This window comes from Mobula birostris, chromosome 23 (assembly GCF_030028105.1).
Source record: "Mobula birostris isolate sMobBir1 chromosome 23, sMobBir1.hap1, whole genome shotgun sequence".
In the NCBI taxonomy this organism is placed as follows: Eukaryota; Metazoa; Chordata; class Chondrichthyes; order Myliobatiformes; family Myliobatidae; genus Mobula; species Mobula birostris.
The window spans coordinates 1,466,573-1,488,204 of NC_092392.1; the positions used below are offsets into that span (position 1 = coordinate 1,466,573).

Genomic DNA, 21,632 nt, shown 5'->3' on the forward strand with positions numbered 1-21,632 from the left:
TAGAATACCATAAGTAACATATTATTCTGTGCTTCTGGTTTACCTGGCACTGTTGAAACGCTTGAATATTAGAATAACATTGACAAACATGAGAAAATCTGCCGATGCTGTAAATGTAAAGGAACAGACACAAAATGTTGCAGGAACTCAGCAGGTCCAGCAGTTTCTAAGGAATAGAGTAAACAGTCGATGTTTCGGGCTGAGACCCTTCTTCATGAAATGTCGACTGTTTACTCTATTCCATTGATGCTACCTGACCTGCTGAGTTCCTCTAGCATTTTGTAGATGTTGCATAAAATTGACAAATCGCTAGTCAGTGTGAAAATCCACATTTTGGGCATTTCTTTCAAAAATTACAAAAAATTTGCAAAATGTAGTCTTGTGCAATAGGCTATTCCACACTACATTTATGTTTGCAGATTTTAATTAGTTGATTTAAAATCCTGCTTTGGTGGTCCCTCCATTACTAGTACAGTAACTTCAGCACTATGCTCCTGGTTCTTCAAATTTAATTAGCAGTATTTTATTTAGAGATACAGCCACGGTAACAGGCCCTTCCGATTCAAAGCAGCCTCACCACCCCATTAGCAAAGCAACATAGAACTTGTACAACAATGCAATTATTTCCCAAAGTTCCTTATCCAACAAAATCAATGCTAATAAGGAGAATGATTGTCTTCTGTCAGAAAATGAACAACACTTAGGATAAAAGATATTTTCTTTCTTGGAATTTACCAATAGACTAGGAGAAATGTAAATGTACATAAAACTTGTTCAGGCCAATATCCTTATGCACATGTGAGCAATTATTCTACCAACCTGTCCATCATTGGAATACGGGAGAAAACTGGAGCACCTAGAGGAAACTCACATAGCCACAGGAAGAATGTACAAGCTCCTTACAGACAGCACTGGGTCACTGGGGCTGTAAAGTGTTACACTATACTTTGTATATGTAATACAGCAGAGGCTTTTGTAGGGTAGATAGTAAGCAATTTTAAATAAACAAATTGAAATGAAGGCAGTAACAAACCAGAGGAGACAGACCTTAACTATTGTGAATGAACTGGTGGGAAAAGATGAAGAATTTTCTTCTGCAATCTTAGGTCATACTTTGATAGTCAGAAAGGCTAGAGAAAGCAGATTCAACAGTACCTGTAGCAGGGGAAAGGGAAGAGTATTTGGAAGGGAAGAGTATTTGGAAAGGAAAAAAAGTAGATGTCAACACTACTAAGGAGAAAATCAGGAAGCTGGAATTATTTGGATATTATTTGCACTTGCACAAAACATCATCAGCTAAGTATCCTGCAGCATTTTATGGTTCTATGGGAGAGAAATTCCTATCCATCTCTTAGTTATAAAATCCCTATTACAGGCAGGAGGTGGAGCCTCTGGAAAGGGTGCAGAAAAGCTTCAGCTGGATTAGAGGGCATCAGGCTTTCAGAAGGAGAGTTTGGGCATCCTTGGGTTGTTTTCTCTGGAGCACCAGAGACTGAGGGGAGATCTGATATGACCTGACATAGCGAGGCTAGATTGTTTGAGTCTTTTTCCCCCAAAGTTGAAATGCCAAATGCTGGAGGACATCTGTTTAAGGAGAGAGGGTGAAGATTTAAAGACGATGTGCAGGGCAAGTTTTTTCTTGACCCAGAGAATGGTGGATGTCTGGAATGGGCTGCAAGGGGCGGTGGTGATGTAAGCAGATATGAAAGAGGAATTTAATTGATAGTTAAATAGGCACATGACTGTTCAGGGAATGAATGAACATGCTTGTATTTGCAGAAACGTGGCTCCAGGATAACATCCCGTGCACCATCAGTCTACAGGCCATGACACTCAGCGACTTCGACCATACAAGGGGTAATTGATAAGTTCGTGGCCTAAGGTAGAAGGCCTGTTTCTGTGCTGTAGTTTCTATGGTTAAGATGAGTTATACAGCTCTTGTTACATGCATGTGCAGTTCAACTCTGAGGGAAAATGCAGAAAGTTTGAAGTTTCTCCTCATCTCCTTCTAGTTTAGGTCACGAACTTATCAATTATCCCGGCTGTGGACGACTTTCTGGAGGTCCAAGACGCTGACTTCTACAAAGAAGGGATCTGTATGCTCCACGACCACTGGACTAAGTGTGTACATGCAGGAAAAATAAATGTGCTAGGTTTTCTAAAATTGACTCCTTCTATATGGATTTTAGTAAGGCATTTGCCAAGGCAAAGTGAATAGGAATAAGGAACCTTGGTTATCAAGGGATATTGCAACTCTGATAAAGAAGAAGAGGGAGTTGTATGACGTGTATAGGAAACAGGGAGTAAATAAGGTGCTTGAGGAGTATAAGAAGTGCAAGAAAATACTTAAGAAAGAAATCAGGAGGGCTAAAAGAAGACATGAGGTTGCCTTGGCAGTCAAAGTGAAGGATAATCTAAAGAGCTTTTACAGGTATATTAAGAGCAAAAGGATTGTAAGGGATAAAATTGGTCCTCTTGAAGATCAGAGTGGTTGCTTATGTGCGGAACCAAAGGAAATGAGGGGAGATCTTAAATAGGTTTTTTGCGTCTGTATTTACTAAGGAAACTGGCATGAAGTCTATGGAATTAAGGGAAATAAGTAGTGAGATCATGGAAACTGTACAGATCGAAAATGAGGAGGTGCTTGCTGTCTTGAGGGAAATTAAAGTGGATAAATCCCCAGGACCTGACAGGGTGTTCCCTCGGACCTTGAAGGAGACTAGTGTTGAAACTGCAGGGGCCCTGGCTGAAATATTTAAAATGTCACTGTCTACAGGTGAGGTGCCGCAGGATTGGAGAGTGGCTCATGTTGTTCCATTGTTTAAAAAAGGATCGAAAAGCAATCCGGGAAATTATAGGCTGGTGAGTTTAACGTCGGTAGTAAGTAAGTTATTGGAGGGAGTACTAAGAGACAGAATCTACAAGCATTTGGATAGACAGGGACTTATTAGGGAGAGTCAACATGGCTTTGTACGTGGTAGGTCATGTTTGACCAATCTATTGGAGTTTTTCGAGGAGGTTACCAGGAAAGTGGATGAAGGGAAGGCAGTGGATATTGTCTACATGGACTTCAGTAAGGCCTTTGACAAGGTCCCGCATGAGAGGTTAGTTAGGAAAATTCAGTCGCTAGGTATACATGGAGAGGTGGTAAATTGGATTAGACATTGGCTCAATGGAAGAAGCCAAAGAGTGGCTTCTCCGAGTGGAGGCCTGTGACTAGTGGTGTGCCACAGGGATCAGTGCTGGTCCATTGTTATTTGTCATCTATATCAATGATCTGGATGATAATGTGGTAAATTGGATCAGCAAATTTGCTGATGATACAAAGATTGGAGGTGCAGTAGACAGTGAGAAAGGTTTTCAGAGCCTGCAGAGGGACTTGGACCAGCTGGAAAAATGGGCTGAAAAATGGCAGATGGAGTTTAATACAGACAAGTGTGAGGTATTGCACGTTGGAAGGACAAACCAAGGTAGAACATACAGGGTTAATGGTAAGGCACTGAGGAGTGCAGTGGAACAGAGGGATCTGGGAATACAGATACAAAATTCCCTAAAAGTGGCGTCACAGGTAGATAGGGTCATAAAGAGAGCTTTTGGTACATTGGCCTTTATTAATCAAAGTATTGAGTATAAGAGCTGGAATGTTATGATGAGGTTGCATAAGGCATTGGTGAGGCCGAATTTGGAGTATTGTGTTCAGTTTTGGTCACCAAATTACAGGAAGGATATAAATAAGGTTGAAAGAGTGCAGAGAAGGTTTACAAGGATGTTGCCGGGACTTGAGAAACTCAGTTACAGAGAAAGATTGAATAGGTTAGGGCTTTATTCCCTTGAGCATAGAAGAATGAGGGGAGATTTGATAGAGGTATATAAAATTATGATGGGTATAGATAGAATGAATGCAAGCAGACTTTTTCCACTGAGGCAAGGGGAGAAAAAAACCAGAGGACATGGGTTGAGGGGGGAAAAGTTTAAAGGGAACATTAGGGGGAGCTTCTTCACACAGAGAGTGGTGGGAGTATAGAATGAGCTGCCAGACGAGATGGTAAATGCGGGTTCTTTTTTTGACATTTAAAGATAAATTGGACAGATACATGGATGGGAGGTGTATGGAGGGATATGGTCCGTGTACTGGTCAGTGGGACTAGGCAGAAAATGGTTCGGCACAGCCAAGAAGGGCCAAAAGGCCTGTTCCTGTGCTGTAGTTTCTATGGTTCTATGGTTCCACAGGATAGGCTTATTCAGAAAGTGAGAAGGCATGGGATCCAGGGAAGTTTGGCCAGGTGGATTCAGATTTGGCTTGCCTGCAGAAGGCAGAGGATGGTGGTGGAGGGAGTACATTCAGATTGGAGGATTGTGACTAGTGGTGTCCCACAAGGATCTGTTCTGGGACCTCTACGTTTTATGATTTTTATTAATGACCTGGATGTGGGGTTAGAAGGGTGGGTTGGCAAGTTTGCAGATGACACGAAGGTTGGTGGTGTTGTAGATAGTGTAGAGGATTCTGTAAGATTGCAGGGAGACATTGATAGGATGCAGAAGTGGGCTGAGAAGTGGCAGATGGAGTTCAACCCGGAGAAGTCTGAGGTGGTACACCTTGGAAGGACAAACTCCAAGGCAGAGTACAAAGTAAATGGCAAGATACTTGGTAGTGTGGAGGAGCAGAGGGATCTGGGGGTACATGTCCACAGATCCCTGAAAGTTGCCTCACAGGTAGATAGGGTAGTTAAGAAAGCCTATGGGGTGTTAACTTTCATAAGTCAAGGGATAAAGTTTAAGAGTTGCGATGCTCTATAAAACTCTCTTTAGGCCACACTTGGAGTACTGTGTCCAGTTCTGGTCGCCTCACTATAGGAAGGATGTGGAAGCATTGGAAAGGGTACAGAGGAGATTTACCAGGATGTTGCCTGGTTTAGAGAGTATGCATTATGATCAGAGATTAAGGGAGCTAGGGCTTTACTCTTTGGAGAGAAGGAGGATGAGAGGAGACATGATAGAGGTGTACAAGATAATAAGAGGAATAGATAGAGTGGGTAGCTAGCGTCTCTTCCCCAGGGCACTACTGCTCAATACAAGAGGACCTAGCTTTAAGGTAAGCGGTGGGAAGTTCAAGGGGGATATTTTACTCAGAGGGTGGTTGGTGCGTGGAATGCACTGCCTGAGTCAGTGGTGGAGGCAGATACACTAGTGAAGTTTAAGAGACTACTAGACAGGTATATGGATGAATTTAAGGTGGGGGCTTATATGGGAGGCAGGGTTTGAGGGTCGGCACAACATTGCGGGCCGAAGGGCCTGTACTGTGCTGTACTATTCTATTCTATTCTACCCTAGGCCACAAACTTATCAATCACCCCTCATATATATCTTGTAACTGTGTTTTTCTGCTATTGTGACTATCTGTGCTTTGTGCTGTGTGTGACTGTTGGTACTGTGTTTTGCACCTTGACTCCTGTTTCATTGAGCTGTATTTGTGTGTATCGTTGAAAGACAATTTAAACTTGAACTTGGATCACATACAAACAGAAGAAATTTAGTTTAACTTGAGGCTCTGTTCAGCACAGAAATACAGGACTCATTTCTGTTTGGTACTGTTCTACGTTAAATGTTCTGTCACTAAGTGACCTACAGTACGTAAATCAAGCACCGTAACATTAAATTCTGAGAAGAAAATAGGATCAATTGGATCATCAGATTAAAATGCATTAACAACGTGGCTAGTCAAGCAGTGTCCTTCAAAGCTGCCGCCTAGATGTAGGGAGGTTAAGAAGGCCCATTATGTGTTGGCTTTCATTGGTCAAAGGATTGACGTCAAGGGCTGCAAGGCAATGGTTCACCTCTATAAAACTCCGGTTAGACCACACTTGGACTATTGTGTTCTGTTTTGGTCACCTCATTATAAGAAGAAAGTGGAATCTGTAGAGAGGGTGGAGAGGAGATTTCTCAGGATGTTGCCTGGATTAGAGAGCATGTTTTATGAGGAGAGGCTGAGTGAGCTAGGGCTTTTCTCTTTGGAGCGAAGGAGAATGAGAGGTGACGCGATGGAGCTGTATAAGATGGCAAAAGGAATGCATAGAGTGGACAGCCAATACTTCTTTCCCCAGGGCACAAATGTCTGCTATACAAGACCATAATTTAAAGGTGATTGGAGGAAAATATAAAGGGGAGGTCAGAGGTAAATTTATTTATTTTTTACACAAAGAGCGGTAGGCGCATGGAACGTGCTGCCAGGGATGGTGGTAGATGCAGATACTTTAGGGACATTTAAGAGGCTCTTCTATAGGCACAGGGATGAAAGTAAAATGGAGGGTCCCCAGGAAGAGGTGAGCACTTGGGCTTTTCCGAGTGTTGGAATTGGGGGATGAATTAAAAGTTAGGGAAGGGAGATGGAATAGTGTTGAGTGTTCTCAGTTGGGAGCATACAAATGTACAATACTTCAGAAAAGGATAAAGCTCGTCTTCTTATTTTAGTCATCGAGTCATAGAGCACCAGAACAGGCCCTTTAGCCCATCTAGTCTGTGCAGACTATTATTCTGCCTTCCACATTGATCTACACCTGGACCATCGCCCTCCATACCCCTGCCATCCATGTATTTATCCAAACTTCTCTTAGGTGTTGAAACCGAACCCACACACACCTTCTGCCAGCAGCTCGCTTCACACTCTGACCAAAAATTTCATAATATTCTTAATAATGAAAAAAATAAACCTTTTCTCAAGTGATTGACCTTAGTGATATTACCCACAGTGCCATTATTTGGGGTTGGGGGTGGGATCAGAGGTTATTCTTCTCATCAAAAGATGGCCAAGAAACGCTGCCAAGGGTCTGTCTGCCAATTACTTGCCGGAGCCGCCCAGCCAGCATGCTCAGGAGCTGGCAGTGCAGTGTGGGAAGCCAGTCCACGGCAGCAGCAGACAAACAGCTGAACACATCCGGAGTTCAGCAGTGCTGCCAGTAGACAGTGAGCACTCACAAAGTCTTGGCGAAGCTGACTAACATCCAGCAGATGATTCATTAGAGTCATAGGAAACTACGGCACAGAAATAGGCCCCATGGTCCATTGAGTCCATGCCAAACCATTCAAACTGCCTTGCCCATTGACCTGCACTTGGACACCAGCCCTCCCCACAATGGCCAAGGTCCTTTTCCCTGGTGAATACTGAAGCAAAGTATTCATGAAGTGCCTCTGCTAAGTCCTCCAGCTCCATGCACCTGATTCCACCATCGCACCTGATGGACCTTTTCTGACACAGCTCATCCTTTGACTCTTCACATACCAGAGGTGATTGATCAGTTCATGGCCTAAGGTAGAAGGAGTCAATTTTAGAAAACCTAGCACATTTATTTTTCAACATAGTCCCCTCCTACATGTACACACTTAGTCCAGTGGTCATGAAGCATACGAATCCCTTCTTTGTAGAAGTGGTCCACAGCAGGGGTGATTGATAAGTTCGTGGCCCAAGGTAGAAGGGGATGAGTTACATGCACGTGCAGGTCAATTCTTTGAGTGAAAATGCAGAAAGTTTGAAGTTAATAACTCATCCCCATCTATCTTCGGCAACGAACTTATCAATCACCCCTGATGAGTTATTAACCTCAAACTTTCTGCATAATCACTCAAAGAGTTGAATTGCACGTGCACGTAACGAGAGCTGTATAACTCATCTCCTTTTACCCTAGGCCACAAACTTATCAATCACCCCTGCTGTGGACCACTTCTACAAAGAAGGGATCTGTATGCTCCACGACAGCTGGACTAAGTGTGTACATGTAGGAGGGGACTATGTTGAAAAATATATGTGCTAGGTTTTCTAAAATTGACTCCTTTTACCTTAGGCCACGAATTTATCAATCACCCCTCGTACTTGTAGAATGCCTTGGGGTTTTCCTTAATCCTGCTTACCAAGGCTTCTTATGGCCCCTTCTAGCTCTCCTAATTTCATTCTTGAGCTCCTTCCTGGCACCCTTGTAATTTTCTAGTGCTCTAACAGTACCTAGTTTCTTAAACCTTTCGAAATGTAAGCAGGACAAAGTCAAGATGGCACTAAACGGCAACTCCTTTGCTTACATCTTCAGAAACAGTTCTATTGCTATCTTTGATATCTCTTTTCTTCCCTTTTCGGAGTGTGTGGAGGTTCTTCTTGAAGACCCTGACCTGGAGTTATACACTGACTTCGGTTCTTTGTGGGAATGGGACCTGCTCTCGGGCCTCACGACTGGCTGCTTTTTTGATATCCCAAGAACGTGACCTGGAAGACTAGTGTGCCTTCAGGGTTCCAGGATTTCCTGGCTCCAGGGACGTGCTGATTCAAGGCCGGTGCCCCTGACTTCAGCGTCACAGGAGAACACGGAACATCAAGAGCAGTGGGTTAGCTGCCAGAAGTCGTGTGTCCAGAGAGCTGCTCCTTTTTGGTGCCGACCCTTTGAAGTCAAAGCTTGGAAACAGACTTTTAACATCATAAATCAGCAAGTTGTTTGTTATGTCTCCCCTCTCGCTGTGAAAGGGGGACACCTCTTTTTTTCCTTATCAGGGGGAGAAAGAGCCTGTGGTATGTCAAATTACCGGGTGAACGAGTAGTTTTTGGGGTACTGCAAGTCTGTGTGTTTATTGATGCTTTGCTGCACGTTTGAGTGCTCAGTGGAGGGTAATGATGCTCTTTTGCTGGTGGAGGTGGGGTCATTGCCTTGCTCTGCTTGTTGGGGGGGGCTTTGGGGTTCTAACATTTAACTGTCATTCATCATTTGGGGGACTTCTCTGTTTTTGTGGATGTCTGCAAAGAATAAAGAATTTCAGGGTGTATATTGCATACAGTTCTCTGACATTATATGTACCTATTGAACCTTTTCTTTTCTTCTTAACTAGATTTTCTACATCCTTTGTACACCATGGTTCTTTTACCCTACCATCCTTTCCCTGCCTCAATGGAACATACCTATGCAGAATGCCATGCAAATATTCCCTGAGCATTTGCAATATTTCTGCCATGCAGTTCCCTGAGAACATTTGATCCCAATTTATGTTACCAAGTTCCTGACATCTGACCAGATTCATTTCCCAATACCAGATCAAGTACAGCCTCTCCCCTAGTTGAGTCAGGAAACCTTCCTGAACACACCTAACGAACTCCACCCCATCTAAGCCCCTTGCTCTAAGGAGATGCCAGTCAGTATTAGGAAAGTTAAAATCATCCATCACAACAACCTTTTTATTATTGCTCCATTCCAGAATTTGCCTCCCTATCTGTTCCTCGATATCTCTGTTACTATTGGGGGGGGGGGGTCTTTCAAAAACACCCGGTAGAGTTATTGCCCCCTTCCTGTTTTGGATTTACACCCACAATGACACAGTAGACCATCCCTCCATAACTTCCTCCTTTCCTACAGCCGTGATACTATCCCTGATTAGCAATGCCACTCCTCTCCACCTCTTTTGCCTCCTGCCTTGTCCCTTTTGAAACATCTAAAGCCTGGCACATTCAATAGCCATTCTTGTCCCTGATACATCCAAGTCTCTGTAATGGTCACAATGTCACAATTCCACATATTGATTCACAATCTAAGTTCATCCGCCTTGTTTATGATATTCCTTGCATTAAAATAGACACATCTCAAACCATCTGGCAGAGTGCATCTTCACTCTATCATCTGCTTATCCTTCATCACAAACTCACTACAAACTGTCTCTACTTGTGCACCAAACATCCCATCCTCTTGCCTCTTTACTTCGGTTCCCACCCCTTTCAAATCTAGTTTAACCTCCCTCCTCCCAATAGCACTAGCAAGCCTCCCTCCTTTGAATGAATTTTGGACCTATATTCCCAGATCCCTTACTTCTACTGCTCAATGTGTAAAACCTACCCTGGTTGCTCCTACCAAAATGCAACACCTCGCACTTATCTGCACTAAATTCCATCTGCCATTTTTCAGCCTATTTTTCCAGCTAGATCCCGAGATCCCACTTCAGGCTCTGATAGCCTTCCTTGCTGTCCACAGCACCTTCATCTTGGTGTCATCTGCAAACTTACTGATCCAGTTAACCACATTATCATTCAGACCGTTGATATAGGTGACAAAAAACAACAGACCCAGCACCAGTCCCTGAGTTACTCCACTAGTCACAGTTCTCTGGTCGGAGAGGCAATCATCTACTACCACTCTCTGGCTTCTCCCACAAGGTCAATGTCTAATCTAATTTACAACCTCATCTTGAATGCCAAGCCACTAAACCTTCCCGACCAACCTACCATATGGGACCTTGTCAAATACCTTGCTAAGGTCCATGTAGACAATATCCACTGTCTTACCTTCATCAACTTTACTGGTAACTTCCTTGGAAAATTAGTTAAGATTTATTCGACACAACTTGCCTGACACAAAGCCATGTTGACAATCCCTAATCACTCCCTCTCTATCCAAATACACATATATCCTGTCCCTTAGAATACCTTCCAGTAACCTTCCCACTATTCTCACTGGCCTATAAATTCTTGGTTTCTATTGTCTTTCTTAAACAGCAGAACAACATCAGCGATCCTCCAATACCTCACACGTCGCTGAGGATGATTTAAATACCTCTGCTAGTGCCCCTGCAGTTTCTGAACTTGCCTCCTACAGGGTCCGAGGGAACACCTTGTCAGGCCCTGGGAATTTATCTACCCAAATTTGCCTCAAGACAACAAACACTTCCTCCTCTATAATCTGTATAGGGTCCATACAAGCTGACAGGTACATACAAACTCCGTACTCTCAAAATGTCATTTTTTGAAGGCCTCCCACTTACCAAGTACACCTTTGCCAGAAAATGGCCTGTCCTGATCCACACTTGTCAGATCCTTTCTGATACCAACAATATTGGCCTTTCTCCAATTTAGAATCTCAACCTACGGATCAGACCTATCTTTCTCCATATTTACTTTGAAACAAATGGCATTATGATCACTAGATGCAAAGTGTTACCCTCGACAAACTTCTGTCACCTGCCCTGGCTCATTCGCTAATAGCAGATTAAGTATTGAACACTCTCTCATTGTGACCTCTATGTACTGATTAAGGAAACTTCCCTGAACACATTTGACAAGTGCTATCCCATCTAGTCTTTTTACAGTATGGAAGTCCCAGACAACATGTGAAAATTTAAAATGACCTACTGTAACAACTTTATGTTTCTTGCAACAGTCTGCGATCCCTCTACAAATTTGTTCCTCTAAATCCTGTGGACTGCAGGATGCTCTACAATATAGACCCATTAATGTGGTCATATGTTTCTTATTCCTCCAGATCCACCCTTAAAGCCTCACTAGATGAGTTGTCCAGTCTGGTCTGACTGAGCACTGCCATGACATTCTCCTTGAGTAGTAATGCTACTCTTCCCACTCTGTCGCATCTAAAACAATGGAATCTTGGAATATTGAGCTGCCAGTCCTGCCCCTCCTGCAACCAAGTCACACTAACCAAGTCTAGATCCATCATTATATTTCATGTTCAATGCTAGTGTCAAAGAACAGCCTCTCCATTATGGTTCATTATCCTTACCTTTGGCTTGTGAAGTTGAGAGATTAGTAATTTGACTTGAAGCAGTGGGGAGCTTGGTACTTGTCAATGGTTGCGTAGACATTACTGACATGTTCTGTTTGTTCGAAGTAGGCGTAGTAGGAAACGTATTTTTGGTTTCCTTGCTTGTAATTTCTTTACCGTCCGTTGAGCTGAATCTGTTGCTCTGGGTAGTTGCGGTGATTGAATTCACCGAGCTTGTGTAGGAGCTAATGACTGGCCTGAAACCTGGGTGAAGTAATAAGAGTATACAGTTATTATTGGAGCAGGAGTAGGATGTCTAGTCCCTCTTTCTTGTCCTACATTCAATTGAATAATGTTCAATATAATATCTATTGTTAATCATCAGCAAAAGTGAATGAAGGCATCATTAGCAGTGGTATCAAGTGACACACTTTTCCATAACCTGGTCCATGGTGCCCAGATTCATTGTTTCAGGACTACCAAGCTCTATATTTCAAAGAATATAGAACATAGAAATTTACAGCACATTACCGGCCCACTGGCCCACAATGTTGTGCCAACCATGTGACCTACTCCAGAGACTGCCTAGAATTTCCCTAGCACATAGCCCTCTGTTTTCCTAAGCTCCATGTACCTATCGAAGAGGCTCTGAAAAGAACCTATTGTATCTGCTTCCACCACCACCACCGGCAGTGCATTCCACGCACCCACCACTCTCTATGTGAAAAACTTACCCCTGACATCTCCTCGGTACCTATTTCCAAGCACCTTAAAACTATGCCCCCTCGTGCTAGCCATTTCAGCCCTGGGGAAAAAGCCTCTGGCTATCCACATGATTAATGCCTCTCATCATCTTCTACACCTCTATCAGGTCACCTCTCATCCTTCATCACTCCAAGGAGAAAAGGCCAAGTACACTCAACCTATTCTGATAAGGTACACCCTCCAATTCAGGCAACATGCTTGTAAATCTCCTCTACACTCTCTCTACAGTATCCACATCTTCCTGTAGTGAGGTGACCAGAAATGAACACTGTACTCCAAGTGAGGTCTGACCAAGGTCTTATATAGCTGTAACATTACCTCACGGCTCTTGAACTCAGTCCCACGGTTGATGAATGCCAACACACCATACGCCTTCTTAACAACACTATCAACCTGCACAGCAGCTTTGAGTGTCCTATGGACATGGACCCCAAGATCTCGCTGATCCTCCACACTGCCAAGAGTCTTACCACTTATATTATATTCTGTCTTCAAATTGGACCTACTAAAATGAACCACTTCACACTTATCTGGGTTGAACTCCATCTACCACTTCTCAGCCCAGTTCTGCATCCAAATGATGTCCCGCTGCAACCTCTGACAACACTCCAGACTATCCACAACAACCCCAACCTTTGTGTCATCAGCAAACTGACTAACCCACCCTTTTACTTCTTCATCCAGGTCATTTATAAAAATCACACAGATGAGGGGTCCCAGAACAGATCCCTGAGGCACACCACTGGTCACTGACCTCCATGCAGAATATGAGCCATCCAGAACCACCCTTTGCCTCCTGTGGGCAGTCAATTCTGGATCCACAAAGCAAGGTCTCCTTGGATCCCATGCCTCCTTACTTTCTGAAGGAGCCTGGCATGGGGAACCTTATCAAATGCCTTATTACTTCCTCAAAGAATTCAATCAGGCTCGTAAGGCATGACCTGCCCTTGACAAAGCCATGCTGACTGTCCCTAATCAGATTATATTTCTCCAAATGCTCATAAATCCTGCCTCTCAGGATCTTCTGTAATTTCATGAGTTATCTCTACTCCCTTTCTTGAACAAGGGAACAACATTTGCAACCCTCCAATCCTCTGGTATTTCTCTCATCCCTGTTGGTGACACAAAGATCATTGCAAGAGGCTCAGCAATCTCCTCCTTCGCTTCCCACAGTAGCCTGGGGTATATCTCATCTGGTCCCGGTGACTTATCTAACTCAATGCTTTTCAAAAGGTCCAGCACATCATCCTTCTTAATGTCTATACTGTGGAGAGTGGGGCTGAGGAGAAGAAAAAAAAGGATCACCCATGATTGAATGGCGGAACAGACTTAACGGGCCAAATGGCCTTATTCTGCTCCTATGTCTTATGCCCTTATTTGAGGAATATTGCATGATTGTTATCACAAATGCATTGCTTGGACTTCTGTTTCCCTGTGAAAATCTGCTCCAAGTTAAAATATTCCCTCAACTCTGGAGTCAGGATACTGTACTTGCTATCACATGTACATAACCTTCTCCAAAGTTTGATTTCTTTCAGGATAGGATGTTCTGCCTCTGGGATACATTGTGTACATGAGGGACTCTTCCACTTTAGCACAGTCTTCAAGCTATTTTGGAGGCAATGGTGATATTCTTCTGACGTTCCTTCCGTGACTCCGTAACAAGAGATTTGGTTTGGCTTCCTTGCAAACTCCACCCAAGCCCCTTCCTCTTCACACTGCTTGTGGAAATTTACAGGTGCCAGAATTTCTGTTCTTGATTTTTAGGGTTTCTCTTAAGAGGAAGTACATCTCAGTTTCAAGGAAACACTCTGCACATTGTTTCCCTGCAGATTTGAGTTTCCTGATTTCACCTTTCACTTTTCAGCTCAGAGGCCACTCATTCAATTAGCCAATTCCTCTCATTCATGTTTCAAATGTTCCATTCTGTTACGGTAACATTTCACTCACCTTCCTATTACCCACACTAATGCAGGAACATCAGTGGACCTTTCCAATCACTTAATATAATCGTCATGGTTCCAAACACTCCATATCACACGACTGGGCATCCAGCAACCCCAAGCAGACCCCTTGTATGATAAAGATGAACTTTTGACCTCTAAATCTACCTCCTCGTGGCCCTTGCATCTTGGTTGTCTACCTGCATTGCATTTTCTCTATAACTGCAGCAGTTCATCTAGCATTCTGTTATTATTTTTCCTTTTGTATTACCTCACTCCCTCATGTATGGAATGATCTGTTTGGATGGCATGAAGACAAAGTTTTTCATTGTACCTTTGTAAAGTGAAAAGTAATAAATCAATTACCAATCAGTTATGGTTGATGGTGTGCACTTGGATTCAGAAGGCCTTTGACAAGGCGCCACACTTAAGGTTGCTTAACAAACAACGAGCCTGTGGTATTATAGGGAAGCATGGATAAAGCAGTGACTGATTGGGAGAGGTAAATACAGGTGTCCCCCGCTTTTCGAACGTTCGCTTTACGAAACCTCACTGTTACAAAAGACCTACGTTAGTACCCTGTTTTCACTTTCAGAAGGTGTCTTCACTGCTATGAAGAAAGGCAGTGCGCGAAAAAATCAGCGCGTGATAAAAGGCAGCGCGCACTCCGAGCAGCCACTCTCCCCCGAATTCAGAACAGCATTGCTTAAACATGTTGCATTGAGCAGCTGTTAGCAAGATGAGTTCTAAGGTGTCCGAAAAGCCTGAAAGAGCTCGTAAGGGTGTTACACTTAGCATAAAACTAGACATAATTAAGCGTTTCGATCATGGTGAACGAAGTAAGGACTAAGTGAGTTTGGCTTGTGGAAGCTGACGAAGATGATGTTGAAGAGGTTTTGGCATCCCATGACCAAGAACTGATAAATGAAGAGCAGATGCAATTGGAAGAGGAAAGGATAACAATCGAAACCGAATGCAGTAGCAAAAGAGAAGTTGTCCAGCAACTGAACGTGAAGCAACTGCGTGAGATTTTTACTGCAATGATAAAGTATGACTTTAATTTTGAAAGGGTACGTAGGTTTAGGGGATATATGCAGGATGGTTTGAGTCCTTACAACGAACTGTGTTATATAAAAATGCACGAGGCTCAGCAGTCAAGCAAGCTTTCCACGTCAGCCACAGCAGACGACGAACCTCGACCTTCGACGTCGAGGCGGGCAGTCATAGGAGAAGATGAGCTGCCTGCCCTGATCGACGATGAGATGACACCCCCGTGTCCCACCACCCCAACCTCCGGGCCCTGGACAGATACAGTACTGATTCGTGGAGAATGCAGCGGTAGCCAGGAGGCACACACCACATCTTTAAGAAAAAAGCCGAAATAAACATGCTAATTAATTAGGTGCTGCCTAGCATGTAATTTTCAGCCCAGATCAGTGCCGATGCAATCGGCAATCGCCTCTGATCTGCGCTGATATTTATGTGCCGGGCAGCACCTAATTAATTAACACGTTTATTTCGGCTTCTTTCTTAAAGATGTGCTGTGTACCTCCCAGCTGCCCCTGCTTCGCGGCAATGTATCAGTCGGCGGCCTGGAGGGTGGGGGCCACTGCACCACCCAACCTGCGACGACTCAGTCTAACACACCATCATCAGTGTGCTCGATGTCTTTCCAATTCTTGCAAGTGATACTACACTGTACATACATTATTTCTACTTTATATCGGCTGTGTATTTTTACGTGTTATTTGGTAGATTTGGCAGCTTCATAGTTTAAAGGTTACTGGAGAGTGCGTTTATGCCAACAGCGCTTGCGTGAGATTTTCTGCCGAGAGTGCTTGCGTGACATTTTCGCTATGGAGATCTGTGCAGGCAATCGTTGTAGAGAAGTATTTCTACTGTATATAGACTGTGCATTTATCATATCATTCCTGCTTTTACTATATGTTACTGTGATTTTAGGTTTTATATGTTATTTGGCATGATTTGGTAGGTTATTTTTGGGTCTGCGAACGCTCACAAAATTTTTCCATATAAATAAATGGTAATTGCTTCTTCGCTTTACGACATTTCGGCTTACGAACCGTTTCATAGGAACGCTCTACCTTTGGATGGCGGGGGAAACCTGTAGTGGGAATAAAGGGAGCCTTTTCTGGCTGGCTGCAGGTGGTTAGCAGTGTTCAACAGGGGTCTTTGTTGGGTCCGGTTCTTTTTACGTTATACTGTATGTCAATGATTTGGATGATGGAATTGATGACTTTGTTGCAAAGTTTGCAGATGATATGAAGATTGGTGGAGGGGCAGGTCAATCTGAGTAGGTAGAGAGGCTACAGAAGGACTTAGATGGATTAGGAGAATGGGCAAAGAAGTGGCAGATGGAATACAGTCTTGGGAAGTGTATGGTCAAGCACTTTGGTAGAAGAAATGAAAGGGTTGACTATTTTCTAAATGGAGAGAAAATACAATAAAATGAGCTGTACCCAGGGAGTGGTGAATCTGTGGAATTCTTTGCCACAGGCAGCTGTGGAGACCAATATTATGTATAATGAGGCAGAGGTTGATAGGTTCTTGACGGGCCAGGGCATGAAGGGGTACAGGGAGAAGGCAGGAAATTGGGACTGAGAGGAAAATTGAATCAGCTATGATGAAGTGGCAGAGCAGACTCAATGGGTTAAATGGCCTAATTCTGCTCCCATATCATATGGTCTTTTGTGAAAAATCTCCCATCACCTACTTCTCTGGGTGTCTCTCAAATGATATCCATTGATCCCTACTTTATGTGATAAGTAATGCTCCTGTGAAGGACCTTGGAACGTCCTTACAATGGGTAGTGAGATGGTGCGTGGTTAAATTTGGATCTGTAATACTTCAAATTGGGTCTCCAGCAACCCAGGTTTGATCTGGACCTGAAATGCTATTATTGTGATTGTGAACGAGACACTGAGGCTGGTCGATATAGAAGTGTTTATTCAGCAAAACAAGCAGGCATCATTGAGTCTCAGACAGTCTCAAGAGAGGCCTCCCAGATCCATTATTAAATGACATTTTTATCTGCTGAAGATCAAAGGTAACGCCAGGACAATTCTTATAGTTACAATATATCCACAATGCTTCCTTTGAATTACATATAATTTTCAAATACCTAGATCTTCATGCCAACACTCCAGATTCCCCAAAAGCATGTTAATCACCACTGTCTCTGGGCTGTATTCATGCATTTGCAGATATCTCAAGTCAATTGAGGTGTTTCTTGGTTTGCAATCAACCCCAGACCACACCTCCAAGAACTCCATTGTTCTGAGCTGCATTTTAAACTCAATCTACAATCCGTATTCAGATCTGAATACTGTTTGCTGTTGAAATTAATATTTGCTATATTTCTTAACTCCAGAATACACCCTAACACCATCTGTGTGGAGTTTGCATGTTCTTATGACTGGATGGGTTTCTGACAGGTTCTCTGGTTTCCCCTCTCATCAAGGAACTGTGAGAATCAGGTCAGCCCCTTTTTAACTACATTCCTAAACTGTGGAACTTAGTACCTAAAACTGTAAGAGATGCAGTCTGAATTGACACTTTTAAACACCAGCTCAAAACCTACTGATTTAACTTTGCTTTTAACTAACATAATTTTGTCTTTAATTTTGAACGTTTGGACTTTATCCAGTTGTAAAGCACTTTGAACTGCATCATTTGTATGAACAGTGCACGATAAATAAATTACTATTATTATTAATTGGCTACAGTAGATTAACCCTTTGTGCAGATAACTGGCACTAGAGGAGCCAATGGGTACCTGAGAGAGTGCGCTATAGGGAGGTAGAAAGAGGGGACTAGTGGGAAATGCAATGGCCTCATTTTCTGTTGTGCCACAAAAATCCAAGTCATTATTCCTTCTTCAATTTCTCTTGTAGACTCCTTGTAATTTGAGGACATCTTCAAAAGGTGATGCCTCAAAAAGGCAGCATCCATCATTAAGGACCCCATCACCCTGAACGTGCCATAGGTTGATGTCTTATGGAGAGAGGAAGGTATATGGTTTGTAGCTTAGTTACCATATCTACCTCTTCTCATATGTTTTTCAGGATGTTTTATTGCAATGAACTGCTTCCATGAAACAACAAATTTCGTGACATATGCCAGTGTTATTAAACCTGATTCTGATTCTCTCTTTGGAAGCCATTGGGAAAGATAATTCTGCTCCCATGTCTAATGGTCCTATTGAGGAGGCAGGTGTATGGGGTTGAGTGGGATCTGGGATCAGCCATGAATGAATGGCGGAGCAGACTCAATAGGCTGAATGGCCTAATTCTGCCCCAATGTCTTATGGTCTTATGTCATTACTAAGGTTTCTTCAATTCTTTTTAGAACTGCTCCAGGATCCCTTAGTGCTTTATTGAATCAAATCTTCCGTGATGCTAAAGACTGCATTGTTCAGATGCAATGTCGGTATAATTTTGTTAAATACAACAATTCAGACTGAAGGAATTAGATCTATTTCCACAGCTATGTTACTGCACATCCTCAATAGATATGGAAAAGAGCCATTCACTTTCTAACTAAAACAGCAAGGATGGTTGTAAGTCCTGGAAAGGATATGGTAAGAGATAGTGTTACAGGTCTTGACATGAACACTATGTGGCTTAGTTGCTGAAACCCAGCAGTCTTGCATGCAAACTTGCTCACAGAGGTTAGTGTGATACAGGAAATAATACGCGGATTGATGACAGGAAGAAGTCGCAACAGGCTTCCTGAAGTCGTGAGACGAGTTATCTTCTTGCATCCCCATGACCTCAAATGAACAACTTTATGATTAGCATTTGAACTGCAAAAAATACACATGCCTTTCGTAATCTCTGCTCTCTATTTCTAAGACTTTATAACTGGATTGCTTAAGGTAAACTGAATAGAGTTTGGATATTGAATTAATATTAAGATATTAGGATATTACTTTCAATATCCTAACCTCTATTCAGTTTACCTTAAGCAATCCAGTTATATCTTTCCTGGAAAAAAATTGCAGTTTTTGAACATAGATTTTATGTTCTCCTAGAGGTGATCACTTTAAACCCTGACTGGATCTTCCAACCTGTCCACTCACTTTCAAGAACTCTACAACTCATGTTCTCAGTATTATTTATTTACCTTTGTTTTGTATTTGCACAGTTTGTCTCCTTTGTTATTTGTCAATCTTTGTGAGTAGCTTTTTGATGCACTTCTCTATTCTACGATAAATAGCTACAAGAAAATGAATCTCAAGGTCATATATGGTGACATACATACTTTGCTTTCTCTGAGGGGAGATCTGATAGAGGTTTACAAGATTATGAGAGGCAAAGGTAGACAGGACAGAAAGTATCTGTATTCCAGGGTTGAAATATCTAACACCAGAAGGCATGCACTGAATGTGAGAGGAGGTAGGTTCAGGGGGGATGTGAGAGGCAAGTTTTTTACTCAGAGAGTCATGGATGCCTGGAATGCGCTGCCTGATAGGGTGCTAGAGGCAAATACATTAGAGACTTTTAAGAGACGTTTGGATAGGCACATGGATGTAAGGAAGATGGAGGGATATGGGCATGGTGCAGGTAGGAGGAATTGATGTTTGGGTGTTTTTGATGTGCTTTTTAGCTGGTTCAGCACAACTTTTTGAGCTGAGTGCACTGCTCCTGTGCTGTAATCTTCTATGTTCTATGTTCTGAATCTAATCTGAACTTTAGAACAGTACTGTACAGTACAGCCCCTTTGGCACATGACCTACTCCGATATCAATCTCATGTTTCCCTCCACATAACCCTCTCATCCATGTGCCTATCTAAGAGTCTCTTAAATGTCCCTAATGTATCCACCTCCATCTCCTGCCCCGGCAGTGCATTCCACACACCTAGCACATTCTGTGTAAAAACATTTTTATAATAAATTGGATGATAATTTTTGGAGAAAATATGGTTGTGGTATAAATATATTCTTTCATACTTGTCAGGATCCAGAATGATTTTCCTGCAAAGTATTGTACTTAAGTGCTTTGCTTTGACGTGGGGCCTCATTAATGAATGAAATTCACTGTTCACTGATTACTGTCTCTGTAACAGGTGATCAAGTGTCACTGGAGCTTCACTCTGTAATGAAAGTCTTAATAAAAATGTTTTTTTTTGCTGGTTTTCATCTGAGGTCATGAGCCTAGTCAATTAGCATAAAAATTCTGATTACTGCCTTACCCACTGTGGCTACCTTGCTACTCAGCATCCACATCCAAAGAATTAAAGGCCTTTTACGTCCAGTGGTGTGGACAGGTTGAAAAACTGTGGATTGCAATCTGGAGTACAAAGGGTCGACATGCAAAACTCAGCAGATCAGGCAGCATCTATGGAAAAGAGTAAACTGTTGATGTTTCAGGCTGAGACCCTTCTTCAGGACTGAGAAGGAAGGGGGAAGATGTCTGAATAAAAGGTGACTTACATTTAATTAATTTAAAATAAACCAACAAAGAACAAGCTGATTAACTTCTAAGGTGAAGGATCTTATTAAAATTAGATCTGCTGACATGGTGTCGCATTAAAATTATGGACCGGGTCTCAGTGTTTCTGTCCCTCCAGCTCAGAGATTTGGTGGTGAGACCAGGAGGTGACCAGGCAGCAGGTCAGTCCGAACTTCTACACAGAACAGCCAGCTCGTTGATAACACAGACCTATTCCCTCTGGCCTTTGTGTCTGCAATCAGAGGTCATAGATTTGAAATCTTTGGCACAATGAGAGGTGAAGAGAAGTCTTGCTCTTTCACAATAGTCAGGATCTGGAACGTTCTTCCTGCAAGGTAGTGGAATCCTATTTCAAACCTAATATTAAACAGTGGATTGGAAGGATAGACAGATGGTTTGGATATTTCCATTTAAAGAGAAAAACATCCTCAAAAAACATTGTGCATGCCTGGCTCAAAAATAACCTGCGGCTGATAAATAGGAACTCTAGACAATTTATAGTTCCATTCATTTTGCTCAAGAATATTTCAAATGACTGTCTAAACATTCAGAGAACCCTCTGAGCAATGCTGTGTGCACCTGGGATGTGCTGATCACTTGCGAGATGGTGAATACGTGTTAGAGATGAAAGGATGACAGGAGTAGATCCAGAAACACAACAAAGTGTTTGTGATTGTATGAAAGAAATAATTAACAGCTTAACATAATCTCTAATTGTTTGGATGACTTTTTTTGATTTAGCTAAATTAATAGACTAGGAGGCCATGTTAGTTAGGCATCTCTTCTACCTAATAAAGTGGCCACTGAGTGTATGCTTGTGGTCTTCTGATGCTTCAAGGTTTGATGTGTCGTGCATTCAGAGACGCTCTCCTGCACGCTGCTCACTGGATGTCTTCTTTTTTTGTTTTTTTTTTGCACCATTCGCTGTAAATTCTC

The 21,632-nt window shown here is 42.6% G+C and overlaps 1 protein-coding gene across 1 annotated transcript in view; it reads right to left on the reverse strand.

Moving 5' to 3' along the window:
* podxl (podocalyxin-like) overlaps positions 1-21,632 on the reverse strand; it is a 159,874-nt gene that overhangs the window by 48,449 nt on the left and 89,793 nt on the right. Inside the window, exon 2 of the mRNA XM_072241824.1 lies at positions 11,532-11,777. Coding sequence (XP_072097925.1) covers positions 11,532-11,777 — 246 coding nt within the window. The remainder of the gene's footprint in view (positions 1-11,531; positions 11,778-21,632) is intronic.